Here is a 19,085-nt window from a genome sequence, read left to right as displayed (position 1 = left end):
ACTTAAATTTAAATAAGGACACCAAAATTCAATTACAGCTGATCTGTGAACATGCATTTGAATTGCACGTGCATGCATGCTAGGTCGCTGCAGTCATGTCTGACTCTTTGTGACCTTATGGACTGCAGCCCACCAGGCTCCTCTGTCCATGGGATTCTCCAGGCAAGAATAGTGGAGTGGGATACCATGTTCTAGGGGATCTTCCCAACCCAGGGACCGAATCCATGTCTGTTTCATCTCCTGTATTGACAGGTAGATTTTTGACCAATAGCACCACCTGGGGTCCACTTATTTGCAGATTATTTTCAAATAAATATGTTACCACAGGAATACATGATCCAGGGTTGGTTGAATCTGCAGATACACTGGATACTGAGGCCCCAGTTACATGCAGAGTTTGGACTGTATGGAGGGTCGGCACCCCTAACGCCTTGTTCATGGGTCAACTGCATTTTTCAACGATTGGCATGCAGCAAGCTTAAAAACCTATCAGGAAGATGCTTATTCCACTTGCTAAATGATGACAGAATATGTACCTCTTAATCTCTGGTTAAAACTAGCATTCAAAATACGTGCTATAAGGTTTGCAAGAAAATAAAAGATTCTAAAGAGGCCAGAAATGAAATTTAAAGGGGAATTCATGGCAATTGAGCCCTGAACCCATTTTTTTGAAATTTATGCCAAATCGTAGTAACCTTATACTTTGTTTGGACAGCAGTGTGAACACAGGAAACAGGGATAATGCCTAGAGCGCTACCCCAAGGAGTCTTAGAGGAGATCCACATAAAATGGGAACCCCCAAGGACTACCTATCCACAGTGTATGGTGAAGATGAAAAGAGTCTGAGTGGTTTTGAACAAAGGCAATACTCATAGGAATGGGGAGAAAAGAAGTCAAAGGGAAGAAGACTTGGTCTCTAAGGAGATGTGGGGTAAGAGACAGCTTTGTCTTTTTAGAGGTATTGATGCCTCTCATAGCTCTGGCCTGGATTACTGCAGACTGTGGTAGCATCATTAACATGAGGAAGACAGAAGGACAAGGCAAGAGAAGATGAAAAATGTACTGTTAGACACTGTCAAGTGAAAACATTCAGAAGGTGGAGACAGAGACGAAGTTCAGACGAAACCTAAGTTTGTGCTGTTCATCACTACACATGAAGCTCCTAGAAGCACAGTAGGATGCACAGTAGAAGCACAAAGTCTAAAAAACAAAAACAAAAAATGCTGACCTTTCAAATGAATTCAAAGTTGATCAAATAACCTAAATAACCTAAAAATCTTCAGACTACTATATATATAAAACATTCCTCCTATGTACATGAAAAGGATCTTTAGTGATGAAAATCTGGTATCCTCCCCTCATCACTCCCATTAGTATTAGGCACTGTTTGTAGTTAAATTAGACCAGCCTTTCCTAACTGCTGGCAAACGATTAACATTTCTTCCTATAAAATACAGCAATATTCAGATCAGAAGTTTTTACCGTCTGCTTCACTAGAATGTACTGTTTCAGCTTCTGTCATTGGAATGTTTTCAGTTTCCCCTAAACTTTCGTGTTCCATTGAGAGGTCCAGTTCTTCATCTTGGATCTGATCAATCACAGCAGGCAGAGGCTCTGGTTCAAGGTGCAAAATCAGGTTTCCTTTCACCTCTCAATAAAGAAATACACAGACATGTTTCCATTCCAAAATGACTAAAAAGAACTCGCGCATAAAATTTTAAAGATTGTCACAGTTTCAAGTCTAAAATATGAGCACCTCTTTCAAATGAGAACTCCTTTCAAATCAAAAACTGCTTCATTAAGACAAATGTATTTTCCCACAAAAACATTTAATAAGTAACATTTTAATGATGTTTAACAACATTTCAAAGTAAACTATGAAAGTTTACTGAAAATATCTTACTCCTGTCTGCATTGTACATGTCTTCAAAGGCAAATTCTAGCTCTCTCTGCCAATCTTCTTTCATTTCACTGCGCTTGTATGGAAGTTCCACTAGTTGTGGTGGCATCCGTGCTACCATCAGTCTCCTGCGTGCCAGGTCCTCCTGCTGGAGCTGCTGGAGTTCTTTCATTAGTTTCTCTTGATTCTTTCAAGAAGAAAGAGAAATAGTTAACAACTGAGTCACACACTTTGGATATTAACATTAATAGTGAGGAAATCATGAAGGAAATTAAGAGTGGAGAAATCATGAAGACTGGGGCTGTAGTTCCATCCCTTCCTTTACCATTTGATCAAATGCCACAAGACACTACGAGTTGGCCCTCCATATCCGCGGTTCTTCCAAATCCGCAGATTCAACCAACTATGGACCATGCAGCACCACAGTATTTACCATTGAAAAAATATGCAGGTGTAAGCTGACCCACACACTTCAAGGGTCAACTGTATTATGTTGGCAAGTAATACGAGAAGATGGTTTTGGCTAGGCAACAAAGCTTCAAACGTGTCTGTCAGGTCTCCTTCCACGGGACAGTCACAAAGCTACACTCTAAGGTGCCACCACTCCTGCAACGTACTTTGTTTCAGTTCTCCATGCTGCCAGCAGCAGATACCATTCTCAAGTGAGCACCAAGACTCAGGGTGACTGTGGCTTAACAAATATTTCCCGTTACTCCACACTATGCTTGTGATTAAACAGCTAAGTAGTGAAGAAGGGAGGAAAACCCTGCGAAGATTGACCATGGAGTCCACTTTCTTAATGACTAAACACTACTAATTTATGCAAGAATGTGCTCAGTTCATATTACTTTTCATGTTTTTTTCCCTGTAGGTTTAAAACTTAGATGAAATTCATCTTTTAGCTTTTATAGACTAAGGATAAGTTATGATCATCACGATAATCATAACCTGACTGTAGTCTCTCTCCATGGAACTTCCTGGGCAGGATTACTGGAGTGGGTAGCCATACCCTTCTCCAGGAGATCTTCCTGACTCAGGGATCCAACCTAGGTCTTCGGCACTGCAGACAGATTCTTTACTGTCTGAGCCAACAGGGAAGTTCCAGTGATAAAAACTAAAAATTTAAGGGAGGAGGTCATAATTCAGTTCAAATTATACAAACTTTAAGGCAGCTAATTCTGTGGCATCTAATTACCATAGAAGTACATAAAAACTCATTCTTCAGATGACTATTTAAAAATCCTAATGTATAAGTCAAATTCAGAAAAGAAAATCAGACTTTTAAGAAGAGTAATCATTTCTATGCTGTTTCAAGAATAAACACCAAACAATAAGCATGACAGATGCAATGCTGTAACTACAAAGCCAGTTTTCACCATACATATTTTACAGCTCTGCAACAAAGTTCAATGCTTCTTGACAGTAAGGATTGTGACTATTTTTGAATCAATATTCTGCAAAGCCAGCAAGTCCTTTGCTTGGTAAATATTTAATGTATCAAATCTGAAAATCCACAGAGCACAAATGTAATTCAAATAACTGAATTGGAAAAGTAATTAATTTCTTCTTGGGCTATTTTTAAACTGATTAATACATTAAACTTTTAATATATTCATTAGTACAAATTTTAGAAGAAAAATGAGAACAGTTTTACCCAACCTGAATTTGAAACAAGGAGGTAAAAAGCAAGTCGGAAAACTTGTAATGACATGAATCAGAGACAGTATTTTCCCATTCTTCACGACTCTGTCCTTTGAGACTGTTCACTATCAGTGAAGTCCTACAGTGCCATCGGTAGGGCCATCAGCAGTGGTCACAGCCAGAGCTGAATGCTTACTTGAGCCAAATGGATCTTTCTCATTGCTTGGAACCCCCGGGCATGTGCCTTCTCACTCTGTTCCATTTTCTCTTGCACCGCCTGCTTCTGTAGTTCTTCCAATCTTTTAGCTTCTTCTTCAGCAGCCAAATGAGGATCTGGCTAGCAGTCAATCAATAACATTTTAGACAAATAAAGTATGAAACAAAGTGGTAACTAAAAAGCAAAACAACCCTAAAATCATGTTTTTCTATTTATATAAAATTAAATGATAACCAGCTATATATATTTTTTCAAGTTATATTTTTAAATGCCCACAATTATTAGTAGCATGTATGTATGAAAAAAGTCAAACCGTTATTGTAAACAGCTGTTACACTAGCAAGTTACAACTTGTTCATTTTAAAGTACACTATAATCATCCAAATACATTCCTCCATCATATTTTTATTAAGAAATTCTACTAAAACGACAGTGTTAAAAGGTAAACAAATAATAGTTAAGAAACCACAAACATCAAAGGTCATGAAAGCCATTAGCACTAAGATTTGCCTTTGGTTTTCAGCCAAAATTTGCTGCTTGGCTTGCACCTCGGGAAGGCCAAATCACCAAAACACCTCCTTTAACATAATTTCTGGCTTCCTAGAACTTGTGCATAATCAATGATCATGTGTTTATACAGTGAGCCATTATTTCATTAACACAGTAATATTAAATGTGTGCATGTGTGTTGGGGGGTGGGGTGTGGAACATAAGCTGGATTTACTATTATACCTAAACATTCACTTTCAAATACAGGTAAGCATTTCAAATATACCTTTAAGTAAAAATCTTAAATATTTTACATGGTGATAATCTATCAGTCAATGAAACAACAACCACAAAAGCTATTAACCACATATTTAAAATTATTTATAACTCTCAAGTAGTGAGATAAATAGGTAAAGAGATAGCTAATGAATTAAGAAAGAGTAGGGACTTCCCTGGCAGTCCACTGGTTAAGATTCTGCCCTCCCACTGCAAGGGATGTGGTTGGATCCCTGGTTAGCAAATTAAGATCCTGCAAGCTGCTCAATGCAGCCAAAAAATAAGAAAGAAAGAAAGAGTGTACTGGCCAAATAAGTGTATGAAAAATATTATAATCCTTTGAGCTAATAAATATTTATGTAAATCCTTATGTAACAAAGGTCAGATTACATCAAAGTTATAATCTCTATAAAATTATTCAGTGTATTAACACGTAAAATATTAAAATGAATTTTAGGAGCAACATTTCATTTAGGCCATGAGGTTTTTTAAAAAAAATGTTATTTGGGAATTCTTCACAACATGTGAGGGTGAATTAAAAGCCAGAATGTCAACTGTGATGAACCAAAATTTGGAGAAGGAAAAACTTCAAAACACACAACATGTATAATAAACAGACTACGTCCAGATATAATGAGGTATATAAAGAATATCAATAAAGGGTCAGAGAAACATTAGACATGCCAAACAAGTTTTAATCTGACTGCTGCTGCAGCTGTTCAATTGCTAAGCCGTGTCCAACTCTTTTGGACTGTAGCCTGCTAGGCTCCTCTGTCTGTGGAATTTTCCAGGCAAGAATACTCCAGTGGGTTGTCATTTCTTTCTTCAAGGGATCTTCCCAACCTAGGATCAAACTCACAACTCCTGCATTGGCAAGTGGGTTCTTTACCATGTAATCTGACCACTCAATGTCATAACAAGGTTTTACAAGGAATTGTCTTCTTCAAGAAGACAATCCACTAAACCTTTGTGTCAATGCAATTAAAAATTTAAACAAATTTCTGGTTGAAATAATTGCAAGATTCTATTTTTACCAGCTGAACTCAAAAGATATATATGAAATTTGCAAAAAATGTAAATCCCAAGCAAAAATACTTTTTAGAAAACATGTTTCTAAACATCTTTCCCGTGAATTGTAATCTGCAGTGCACAAAACAATAAGTGATTAAATATGCTACTTCTGCATCTTCTACCCAGGATATATAGGTGGAAATTGTCTCTGCTTATCTGCTGACATTTCTGGATCTTGCAGCAAACAATACAGTGGATCTGATTAAAAAAATATTTCTAGGATGAAAAATCCATTTTAACAAGTGCTGTGTACAGTCATTGACAAAAAAATGAACCAGATGAAAACATCCTTAGTATAAAACAACTTTTTAATACTAATATAAAGGATGAAGAGCAGGAGTAATTTAGGAATTTCAAGCATGAAGTTTTGTATGTGTGTACAGAGCATAAATGTAGCACAAAATTTAGAGAATAACTGGCTCTAAATAGGAATACAGCAGGTCAGTGTCATCATTCTGTCAAAGACAAACTTTATGACATGCAAGAGACTCTATCAGGTAGAACCACTTTATCAAGATATTCAAACAAAACATGATAGCAACTCTCACATGCTAAAAGACTGACTGAACAAAATGAAAGTGCTTACTTGGAGAAAGCAGCTGCAGGAATAACTGAAATATATGCCAAGAATGCAAGTAGTTTTTATATGATACCTCCTATAAAGATCCTATCATTTTACTCAAAGAAAGATTCTAAATTATTGCACATGTGAAATAAGCTTAGATGTAGATGAAAATACAGAGATTTGTTATCTGTGAAATCAAGCACATTACTGCACTATCACATTTTAAATCCAAGGTTTACGGACAGATTTTTCCTAAGTGATGTTGTAAGGAAGAAAATATCAGAATGCTTTAGTTTGTGGACAGTTTTTAGAAAACTGCATTATAACTACTAATCTTCAAGTCCAGAAATTGAAGAGAAGGTCGCTCTTTTAGTTACTGTCAAAGAGAAAAGTTTAAAAACTTACTGTGACACCATTAGTGATACCCTATATGACAGCTAAAAACAGAAATGTCTTTCATCAATCTTAGTATAAAATATATATTTAATACTAACATAAGATATTGAAGTTATAATATTTTACAATTTTAAACAAGCTTCAAGATTTATTCCTTTCTTAGAAGTTAACTTTATGATGGTAATACTCATCTTGTGTCTTGGTCAAATATTGATTTTAACACTTGCTATTACAGAATTTGTTGCATTCTAACCTCCACATGAATGCTACATTGTGAAATAGTATATATATCTAGCAGATAAATATATCTAACATAAAAAAGGTGAAAATTCACTGTTACAAAGAAACAGCAATTATAACAAGGAGTAACAATCGTCTGTCACTCTTAACATGGACAATTAATTTTTAAGCCATATCATTTCCTACAGACAAGAGTATGATATGCATGTGTGCTAGGTCACTTCAGCTGTGTCTGATCTTTTGCAACCCTAAGAACTATAGCCCGCCAGGCTTCTCTGTCCATGGGATTCTCCAGGCCAGAATACTGGAGTGGGTAGCCATGCCCTTCTCCAGGGGATATTCCCCACCCAGAGATCGAACCAGGGTCTCCTGCATTGCAGGCGGATTCTTTACCACTAAGCAACCAGGGAAGCCCATGGGTATGGTAAGATGGCTATTTTCACACGTTGCAGTCACTTTTTAAAAGGAAATTTAAAGATCTATATCAAGTATCTGTGATAAAATGTTATACGCTGTGGAACCTATAATTTCTCTTTTAGACATTTATTCTAAACATACAATCAGAGCTGTAGACAAAATGTACACAGCGTGGCTTTATTGGTGGTCCTGTAGTTAGGAATCTACCTTGCAATGCAGGGGACACCAGTCTGACCCCTGGCCCGGGAAGATCCCACATGCCATGAGGCAACTAAGCCCATGCACCACAACTACTGAAGCGCACGGGCCACGGAGCCCCTGGTCCACAACCAGAGGCCACCACCTCTGAAGCCCGAGCACTGCAACCTGGGGAGCCCCCATTCTTCACAGCCAGAGAAAGCCAGCGGGCAACACCAAAGACTCAGCACAGCCGGAAATAAAATTTTTTTTTTAAAAGCTATAAAAAATGTACAAGATGATTATGTTTGCGTTATTTCAAAGCAAAAAAAAAAAAAAACCCTCACAACAGAATGGTTAAATAAACTCTATAATGAATATTTTAAATATTTTAAGTAGCTATTAATAGTCATGTGCATATGTTTATACACAAATAGTGAAAATGTATTAATTAAAAATACTATAACGAATCCATTAATGTATTAACAGATTACTTTTTGGTGATGAAAACTTAGGTGTTTTTCCCATAGTGTATAACGGTATCTAGTTTCAAATTTCTAGAGTATGTATTATTATGTCAAAAAAACTTTTATGGTAAGAAAATTATATATAGCCATTTAAGTAGCCAATTCCTTTCATTCATATTATATCAGCATTCCATTCACATTCAACATGACATTGTAATTCAAAGCATATTTAAAAGATTTTTTAATCACTATTACCCTAAGACAGTTGGTAGAGCTGTTCAAATTTTGATATCTGAGAACAATATATATAGAACAATATATAACTCAATTCAATGAACAGAGAAATAATAAAGTGAGAGTCATGAAAAATGTCAATCACCTGCTTTGTGTCCACCTCTCTATTCACAAAAGTACAAAGATGATGGTAGGTAGAACTGTTCGTCTTCACATTAGTTTTCTTTATTTCAACATTCTGAAAAGTGAAACAGAAAATAGATTGTTAGGTTGAAAGCATTCATTTTCATTTGAAGCAGGATCCAATGAAAAAAGTAATTTTGTATTTTAATCAGTTATTCTTTATTTTTTGTCTTCATGAGAGCGTGCACTGTATTTCCACTAATCCGGAATTTAGGTTTAAAAGTCAGATTATATTTCAGTAAGAATAGTGAATAGGTGATGCTCTATAGTTTATTGTATGACATCAGGAGGCACATAATGGCAAGCCGTGCCTCTATTACTGATTTTAAGTTTGTTCATTTGGTTATGATGTTTCATAATTACCGATAAGAGAAAGTTCTCTTTTCTTTTGTCTTTTCATAATCACTGTTAAGTGCAAGTTCTCTTTTGCCTAACCGAAGTAGGCCAATGAATAAATGTAGAAAGACGATAGATACTTATGATGCTAAGTTTCATCTCCCAGATTACTTGGCAATTGAAAAGAGAAAAATTTACCAATATAATTGAGCTCTCTTGTAGCCACATAACCAAATCAGAACAATACAGAATACAAGAAACTAGTCTATTCAAAAATTTTGAAATAAAAAATTTGGCCAGGGTCGGGGAGAGAATGTTTTACTTTGAAGAGACAAAGCAAACAGAAGAGGTAAACCTTGACTGGATCCTGGTTACTTTTCTTAGTGTGATATTGTGGCCACACAGGAGAATGTCCTGGACTACCCTGGTGGTACAGTGAGTAAAAATCTGCCTGTTAATCCAGGAGATACATACATTCAATTCCTGGGCTGGGAAGATTTCACACGCCACGGAGCAACTAAGCCTATGTATCACAACTACTGAGGCTATGCTCTAGAGACTGGAGCCATGACTACTGATCTGTGAGCAGTAACTACTGAAGCCCATGCACCTAGAGCCTGTGCTCCACAACAAGAGAAGTCACCACAATGACAAGCCCACGCACTGCAACAAAGATCCAGCACAACAAAAAATAAATAAATTTAAAAAACAAAAACAAACCTAGAGCTTCATTATAAAAAGAGAATGTCTTTATTCTTAGCAGAGGTACGTTGAAGTATACAGGGTGAAATGTAACCTATAAACCTACATTCAAATGTATACATTTATATATTCAAATGTATACACAACCATTTGAAATCTACACATAATGCAAAATAAAATCTACACACAAGCTATTTCTTATACTCTTCTCTGTATTTAAAAATGTTTCATAATAAAAATGTTGGGGAAAAACATACCACCACAGTTTAACATATAATTCATATTTGCCAAATCACTTACAAGACAATGTTTTGGTCAGTTTAAAGTTTTAACCTTGACTTGTTAGGGCTTCCCAGATGGCTCAGATGGTAAAGAATCTGCCTGCAATGCAGGGGACCTGGGTTTGATCCCTGGGTTGGGAATATCCCCTGGAGAAGAGAATGGCTACCCACTCCAGTATTCTTGCCTGGAGAACTCCATGGACTGTATAGTCCATAGGGTCAGAAAGAGTGGGACAAGACTGAGCCACTTTCACTTTCAGCTTGTTAGAAACATTAAGAATTATGACAAAAGTAATAATAATAATTTTTAAAAATGGGTAAAACACTGCCTGCCTTTTAACAAGGTGCCGGGGGAGTGGCTGAAACCTGACTTCTCTGTTTGGATCTTACTGGATCAAATGTCACATGGCAGATGTCTAACATAAAAGTAGGAAGGCTGACAAAACCAGAGGCTTACGACGAGACTGTCTGGCACTGAGGCTGATCACACATACATAAAATACACTTGTCTATACAACAAAATAATATACCCTCTATTTGTATTTTTTTTAATTTGTTTAACTTTTTTGATAAACACACCTATATAATTTTGATAATTATCAAGCGAAATATTTTAATAACCACGATACACTGAGCAGGAGAAGCAATACCTTTCAAAATTAATTTCTGCTTAATAAGTTAAATGTTTTTTTAAAAAAAGCTTCAAATCACAAAATTACACATTTTACTCTCACAAAGAAACAAGACTTTTCTTCCCATTTCACATAATCTTATGTGAAGTTATTAACTTATCTGGACCTAATTTCTGTGTCTATAAAATGCTAACTATTTACAATAGCCAAGTCTTGAATGTGGGAAAGTCTTTAGGGCAAATAATCCTTTCCTTTCCCAATAAAATAAAAAAGGTTACAGTTTTTCAAACAACACCAAAAAAATCTCTTGAAACAACTGGAGAAAACTGAACACAGACTGGGTATCAGATTATGCTGGGAACAACATTATATTAATATTGTGCTTTAAAGTCCTTAAACATCAGAGATACAAACTAAAGCGTTTGTGGGTAAAATGCTATCTAGAATTATGGTTAGATATGTATTACCTGTACACTTAAAAACTAAGTTCAAACAAATGGCATTTGGATGTGCACTGAATTCTAACAGTAAAGAAGAATTACTATATCTGAGCTCCCATACCCAGAGTAATTCACCTCAAAGAGAGCTGGAGGAGGGGGTGGCAGACTTGCGATTTTGGCAGATCTCTCCTTTTCCACAAGCAGAGCTTCTTTTCGAGCTTTTATATGCCTTAAAAAATAAGATGTCATAAATTAATCTCTCAAATAATGTTACAGTACAACTCAAAGTTAAAAATATAAAAGCCATTACAATCTTAAGAAATCCTCCACAGCCTGATCCCACAGGCTCAAATGCTATTTAATAAAGAGTGCATACACATGTGATAAAATAAAGAGTAAAAGAGGTGTGGCTAAATATAAAGCTCCACAATGTGGACTGACCCAGCAAACATCTAATGCTCTTTAGAATAATTTGGAATTAAAAAAACCTAAAAATGATAAAGAGGGGCCACTGTATAAAATGACCACTTCTGACTAGCTAATAGGTTCTTTCATTTTAACAATATGCAAAAATCTCATCAATGACTTGCAGAGTCTATAACCTCTTTTAATGTTCGTAATTGCACTGATTTTTTTCTTTTTATATCAGAGGCAGACAGATTTTGGTTGACCTGCATTCTAAACTAGTGATACACTTCTTCAGAAACTCAGTAACTGCTGCTAACATCAGAATAGAAGAGAAAGTTCACTTGTTAGTACGTACTCCCCCCACTGCATTATTTTAAACCACGTTTAAGAAACACCATGGATATACTATATAACTTTTGAAAAGGTATCCAAGTTTCAGTTTTAAAGTTTAGTCACTCAGTCGTGTCCAACTCTTTGCCACCCCATGGACTGTCGACTGCCAGGCTCCTCCATCCATGGGATTTTCCAGGCAAGAGTACTGGAGAGGGTTGCCATTTCCTTCTCCAAAAAAAAAAAAAGTATCCAAAGTACCCTTTAATTCCAGCCATATCAGTTTCAGTGGAGAATATGGTAAAAATTACTATTACTTTACCAGGTTCTTTGTTTCATTAACATTTCTTTTTGATTTTTCTGTACTTTCAGGGCCTCTTTATGTCTCATTTCTGCCTTTTTTTTCCTTTCTGCTGCCCGGTGTGCCAGAGCATTTAAATCAGGCTCCTAAAAACAAATACTACTTAAACTGTCATGTTAAACAAGACTAAAATGGCAAATATATAATATGTGTGGTACTCTGTCAGGGCAAAAATCATGAAGATGTATTCAAATGAAACACTGCGCTATAGCACAAAATTAACGATGATATAAATAAAGCTACAAAAATCTGACGTCAGAACTTAAAGCTATTAATACTAAAAACACAAACTAAATCCAGGGACCAAGAATATTTTGACTGACACATTCTTTAAAGAGTTCTTCCTGACTAAAAGTTTGGTAACAAAGACATGCATTCTTGGAATCCTGCTTGTTTATTTTGTGTGACTATCTCTGGGACCACAATCTACGATTTTCCAACCATAAATCAGAAGAAACAAAATAAAGTCAGGAAGTAGTCTTAAATACTGAGTTAAGTACTACTTTGCCTTTGTGAAAGGATGAACTCAAGTATATACACATTTAACTACACATTTTGGAGGTATGAGGAAGGAGTGATAATGGAATCAGAAATCTGAATTCATCCCACTAAACTTGTCCAAAATTATTGAAATGAATAACAACTTGTAATTCTGAAGGTTACTCTTTTATTTACCCAGTTGTTAAGGACTGGAAAAGAATAATGTTTGCATTTTTTAATGAGGTATAGTTTGCTTTACAATGCTGTATTAGTTTCAGTATACAGCATAGTGATTCCATTATACATACACACATACAGCTATTCTTTTTTGGATTCGTTTCCCTTGTAGATTATTATAAAATATTGAGTATAGTTTCCTGTGCTCTACAGTAGGTCACTATTGGTTATCTATTTATATATAGTAGTGTGTGTGCTAATCCCATTCTCCTAATGTATTATCCCTTACCGCCCACCTGTCGTAACCCTAAGTTTGTTAGAGAATAATGTTAACTTAAACATCATAGAAAACAGATTTTCCTTGACATGACTCTTACCAGGAAATGAATCAAGTAGGATTCTTAAGTTATATTAAATTTACAAAAACATTCAGGCTGCCCACAGCAAATTCTATACATGAAAACATTTTTATCAGTGTCTAATAACACTAATCTACTTTTAACAAGCATCATTACCACAGACAGGTAGTCAAATAAGTGCTCACTTACATTTTCTTTGGCTTGTTGATGCCCCTCTCCCATATTTCTTAAACTTGCCAAATACAGTTTCTCCAAGTTCTTTATTTTCTGAGTTTGTGATTCTTCCCATTCTGTCCTTAGCTCCTCTGCCAAACGAGTGAATTGCTGATTTCTCCTCTGTTTTATATCTTCTCTAATCTGTAAAGCAATATCTCTTTCTTGTTCTCGAACCTAAAGGATTTAAGATTATATGAAAAGAGGCTTACTTCAACTTCTTGGAAAAGCTCTTTGGAAACAGGATCCTAAATGAATTTGATTCAGGTATTAAATATATCAATCTCCCAGAATATTCACAAGATATTAGACAAGGCCTATTTAAGGCAGAAAATCCAGGTGATGGAGGAAAAACCAAAAATAAGACTACTTACAAAGTTCCCTGATAAGCCATTATGTTTCCTCCCCAGAGATCTAAGGGGACTGCCATTACCACTCTGATAACATACAAGAAGCTAAACTGGTAAGCATGATTCACTGAAATTTATAGCCCAGATACATACAAAAAGATTGAGATGAGAATGACGTTATCTGTGATATATCACCCCCGATTCTAGACAGAATGGCACCTAAAACGTTTCACAAGCACTTAACTATGTTAAAAGACTTCTAGACGATAATCTATAACTTCTGAATAAATTTATTTCAGTAGCTTTCCAATAAATCTTCTTCAAAGTCATTCTAATAATCTTCATCAATTACATGATTTTAAAAATGAACTCTTTTCAACAATGGAGTTGGAAGGGTCTGAGTGTCTGCATATGTTTTTGTACTGATTCATAGGTTTTTTTGTTTGGGCTGCTTCTTTTTTTTGCCTTTATGTCAGATAATGCATTTTATGAATTTGTTTGAGAGAAGATCTTGGGAAATAAAAATTGCATACATTATATATAGAGAGAATAAATAAAAATACTGTCAAATATTTAATAATCTAAAAAGTGAACTATTTTATAATAATTATTGATTCAAATAATCCTTATTCTGAAGCATTTCAATTTATTTACTGTTTCAGAGTACTTCTCAAGTTTTCCAAAACTAGTTAATAAGTAAGAACCAGGGCTCTCATAGAGCCAGAAGAAATTTTTAAATGCAATATTTTATTTAGAACACTCTAATGTAAAAAACCTAACAGAAGAAGATATTAAGAAGAGACAGCAAGAAACAGAATTAAACAAAAAAGATCTTCATGACCCACATAACCATGATGGTATGATCACTCACCTAGCCCCAGATATCCTAGAAGGTGAAGTCAAGTGGGCCTTAGCATCACTACAAACAAAGCTAGTGGAGGTGATGGAATTCCAGCTGAGCTATTTCAAATCCTAAAAGATGATGCTGTGAAAGTGCTGCACTCAATATGCCAGCAGATTTGGAAAACTCAGCAGTGGCCACAGGACTAGAAAAGGTCATTTTTCATTCCAATCCCAAAGAAAGGCAATGACAAAGAATGTTCAAATTACTGCAAAACCGCACTCGTCTCATGCTAGCAAAAGGTAGGCTTCAACAGTATGTGAACCGTGAAATTCCAGAGGTTCAAGCTGGATTCAGAAAAGGCAGAGGAACCAGAGGTAAAACTGCCAATATCTGTTGGATCACAGAGTAAGAGAGTTTCAGAAAAATATCTACTTCTGCTTCATTGAATACGCTAAAGCCTTTGACTGTGTGGATCACAACAAACTGTGGAAAATTCTTCAAGAGATGGGAATACCACATCACCTTACCTGCCTCCTGAGAAATCTGTATGAAGGTCAAGAAGCAACAGTTAGAACCGGACATGGAACAATGGATGAGTTCAAAATTGGGGAAAGAGTATGTCAAGGCCATATACTGTCACCCTGCTTGCTTAACTTATATGCAGAAAACATCATGCGAAATGCTGGGCTAGATGAAGCACAAGCTGGAATCAAGATTGCCGGGAGAAATATCAATAATCTCAAATATGCAGATGATACAACCCTTATGGCAGAAAGTGAAGAGGAACTAAAAAGCCTCTGAATGAAAGTAATAGAGGAGAGTGAAAAAGTTGGCTCAAAACTCAACATTTAAAAAACTAAGATCATGGCATCCAGCCCCGTCACTTCATGGCAAATAGATGGGGAACAATGGAAACAGTGACGGACTTTATTCTCTTGGGCTCCAAAATCACTGCAGATGGTGACTGCAGCCAGGTAATCAAATGACCCTTGCAAATATAGACAGCATATTAAAAAGTAGAGACATTACTTTGCTAACGTATAGTCAAAGCTATGGTTTTTCCAGTAGTCATGTATGGATGTAAGAGTTGGACCATAAACAATGCTGAGCACTGAAGAACTGATGCTTCCGAACTGTGGTGTTGGAGCAGACTCTTGAGAGTCCCTTAGACTGCAAGGAGATCAAACCAGTCTATCCTAAAGGAAATCAGTCCTGAACAGTCATTGCAAGGACTGACCTGAAGATGAAGCTCAAATACTTTGTCCAGCTGATGCGAAGAACTGACCCACTGAAAAAGCCCCTGATGCTGGGAAAGACTGAAGGCGGGAAGACAAGGGGACAACAGAGGATGAAATGGTTGGATGGCATCACTGACTCTATGAACATGAGTTTGAGCAAGCTCCAAGAGTTGGTGATGGACAGGGAAGCGTTGTGTGCTGCAGTCCACCGGGTCGCAAAGAGTCAGACACAACTGAGCGACCAAACTGAACTGAACTGAATGTAAAAAATGGGTTTCCCTGGTGGCTCAGTGGTAAAGAATCCACCTGCTAATGCAGGAGATGCGGGAGAAAGAGCAACCTAGTCCAATATTCTTACCTGGAAAACCCCCCATGGACAGAGAAGCCTGGCAGGCTACAGTCCATGGGGCCTCAAAGAGTCAGACACAACTTAGTGACTTAACAACAATAACTACAATGTAGAAAATACTCATAATCTTGGGGACACAAAGAAGTTGACACTATCTTCCAAATAAATCTCACCTGCAGCAATCTTAGTTTTCGTCTTCTTTCATAATCTTCCTTTAAAATGAAGGCTTCCTCATTAGGACTCAATCTCAGCTTGCCAGCACTCACTCCCTTTCTTTTCATTTTCATGTAGTACTTTAAATATGAAGGTTCTGCATTAAAAAAAATACATACATATAGATCTATTAAAATAAGGCAGTAAAGATTAGAACACTTTTTAAAGGGCTGTAAACATGAAATAAAATTATTTGGGTAAACTAAGGTCAACTTATTTATAAACAGCAATTATTAATTCAGCACTTAAATCGGTGGTTCTCAGATGGGGAGAAAGCAGTTTAGTGCTGAGTAAAAGGCATCTGGTTCCATCACTTCATGGGAAATAGATGGAAAAACAGTGGAAACAGTGTCAGACTTTATTTTTTTGGGCTCCAAAATCACTGCAGATGCTGATTGCAGCCATGAAATTAAAAGACGCTTGCTCCTTGGAAGGAAAGTTATGACCAACCTTGATAGTATATTAAAAAGCAGAGACATTACTTTGCCAACCAAGGTCCGTCTAGTCAAGGCAATGGTTTTTCCCGTGGTCATGTATGGATGTGAGAGTTGGACTGTGAAGAAGGCTGACCGCCGAAGAATCGATGCTTTTGAACTGTGGTGTTGGAGAAGACTCTTGAGAGTCCCTTATACTGCAAGGAGATCCAACCAGTCCATTCTGGAGGAGATCAATCCTGGATGTTCATTGGAGGGACTGATGCTAAAGCTGAAACTGCAATACTTTGGCCACCTCATACGACGAGTTGACTCACTGGAAAAGACTCTGATGCTGGGAAAGGTTGGGGGCGGGAGGAGAAGGGGACGACGGAGAATGAGATGGCTGGATGGCATCACCGACTCTATGGACATGAGTTTGAGTGAACTCCGGGAGTTGGTGATGGACAGGGAGGCCTGGCGTGCTGTGATTCATGGGGTCGCGGAGAGTCGGACACGACTGAGCGACTGAACTGAACTGAAACCATTTCAAGCATTACTTGAAAAAATGCTTCCTCATCTGTGGCAGATTATTATTTACCTGTAGTATCTGGGACCTGACTAACTCCTACTTGAGATTTCCAGAGTTTCAGTTCAGTTCAGTCGCTCAGTTGTGTCCGACTCTTTGAGACCCCATGAATCACAGCACGCCAGGCCTCCCTGTCCATCACCAACTCCTGGAGTTCACTCAAACTCATGTCCATCGAGTCGGTGATGCCATCCAGCCATCTCATCCTCTGTCGTCCCCTTCTCCTCCCGCCCCCCAATCCTTCCCAGCATCAGAGTCTTTTCCAGTGAGTCAACTTGTTGCATGAGGTGGCCAAAGTATTGGAGTTTCAGCTTTAGCATACCCAGCTTAAATATAGAAAACCATAAATATTTCAAAAGGTGTGTCAGCGCAGAACAAATGCTTCACAATTACAGTTTAACACTAGAACTCTGATAACTTGTTCATAACCCGCGAGACTACTACACTGCAAGGGCTCCTGGCTCATATTTCAGCTTCGAGTCTGTGATATGTAACAGGATCAGCAAGTGTCATTGTATCTTAGGGAATCACATTAACCCCTTTACAGTAAAACAACTCTTCAGTAATTGGTGGTGTGATTTTTAAATGAAATCATTAAACAAAACTCCTCCTAGAACAAAGTTCTGTTTTTAGGTTCAGTCCAGGGTTTAAGATTCTAGAACCCTCCCCACGTGATTCTGTATCTCCTTGTTCCCATTATTACCATTTTCAAAAACTAGACACTTCAAATCAGTACATGATTTCATCTGAGATCAGTCTCTTCATAATGACCAGGAAGGCAAATATGGTAACCAAACACAAACCAAACCAGGAAGGCAAATATGGTAACCAAACACAAATATGGTAACCAAACTATCTTTCTGAAGATAGTGTTCTGTTGTTGTTGCTGCCCCACTTGGCTTGTGAGAATCCTAGTTCCCTGAGCAGGGATCAACGTGGGCCCCCTGCAATGGAAGTGCAGAGTCCTTATCACTAAACCACCAGGGAATCCCCTTCTGCAGCCAGTTTAAGCAGCACTTCCCTGTGAAACTGCCCTCCAGTGATTCTGTCCTGACCTGCCTGTCCTTAAGAAATGTTACCCTCACATTCATATGGGGACTAACCTATGCTGTCTTGATATTACCTTCCTCCGGTTTTTCATCAATAACTTGCCCTTTCTAGTTAGATACCTTAACAATAAGGACAGAGGCTCTGGTTGTTTTTTTTAAATATCCAAATAAACCACGAATAGAAGGCAATGGCAGGCCACTCCAGTACTCTTGCCTGGAAAATCCCATGGATGGAGGGGCCTGGTAGGCTGCAGTCCATGGGGTCGCTAAGGGTCGGACACGACTGAGCGATTTCACTTTCACTTTTCACTTTCACACATTGGAGAAGGAAATGGCAACCCACTCCAGTGTTCTTGCCTGGAGAATCCCAGGGACGGGGGAGCCTGGTGGGCTGCCGTCTATGGGGTCACACAGAGTCGGACACGACTGAAGTGACTTAGCAGTAGCAGCAACAACTACCAGGCGATATTTCACATACTAAGGATAGATACTGTTTTCACTTAGGTGTACAAATAGCAGCCAGAAGAATTTGGGGTTATCTAATAGGAACTAAGGGCTCCCCTGTTGGCTCAGAGGTAAAGAATCTACCTCTCAATGCAAAGACCTGGGTTCGATCCCCAGGTTGGGAAGATCTCCTGGAGAAGTAAATGGCAAACCACTCCAGTATTCTTGCTATTCTTGCCTGGGCTAAGTCCATGGAGTTGCAAAAGAGTTGGGACATGACTTATTAACGAAACAAAAATAGGAACTAAAACTTTTTCAGTGAACTCTCCATCAAAAAGAAGGCAGGAATGATCTTATTCATGGTTTTATGTGCAGAGCCTAAAAACTGCTTTGCACCTAAGTAGGTCCTTCAGTGTGTTGAGTGAATGAATGACTCATTCAATGAGTTAATTCACATGAAGTGCTAGATAGGTATATGTAGTCACTGTTACAACCTGATGACGAAAAGGTATAACTGCTTACATATGAAAAATCTTTTCCAGCTGCAATCCACTCAGCTGATACTCACAAGGCTTTGGTAATGTACTCTGTGAAAATGCCAACC

The 19,085-nt window shown here is 37.5% G+C and overlaps 1 protein-coding gene across 1 annotated transcript in view; it reads right to left on the bottom strand.

The window, feature by feature from the left end:
• Positions 1 to 19,085, bottom strand: part of CEP295 (centrosomal protein 295) — a 60,718-nt gene that overhangs the window by 37,355 nt on the left and 4,278 nt on the right. The window contains 8 exon segments of the mRNA XM_055416201.2: positions 1,483 to 1,650; positions 1,904 to 2,087; positions 3,738 to 3,878; positions 8,236 to 8,328; positions 10,800 to 10,893; positions 11,725 to 11,849; positions 12,969 to 13,169; positions 15,947 to 16,083. Of these exon segments, the coding sequence (XP_055272176.2) occupies positions 1,483 to 1,650; positions 1,904 to 2,087; positions 3,738 to 3,878; positions 8,236 to 8,328; positions 10,800 to 10,893; positions 11,725 to 11,849; positions 12,969 to 13,169; positions 15,947 to 16,083 (1,143 nt within the window).

The sequence above is a fragment of the Moschus berezovskii genome, chromosome 25 (genome assembly GCF_049115385.1).
Source record: "Moschus berezovskii isolate FMDL1 chromosome 25, NW_MosBer_1.0, whole genome shotgun sequence".
Lineage (NCBI taxonomy): Eukaryota > Metazoa > Chordata > Mammalia > Artiodactyla > Moschidae > Moschus > Moschus berezovskii.
This window is presented reverse-complemented; position numbering and strand designations above follow the sequence as displayed.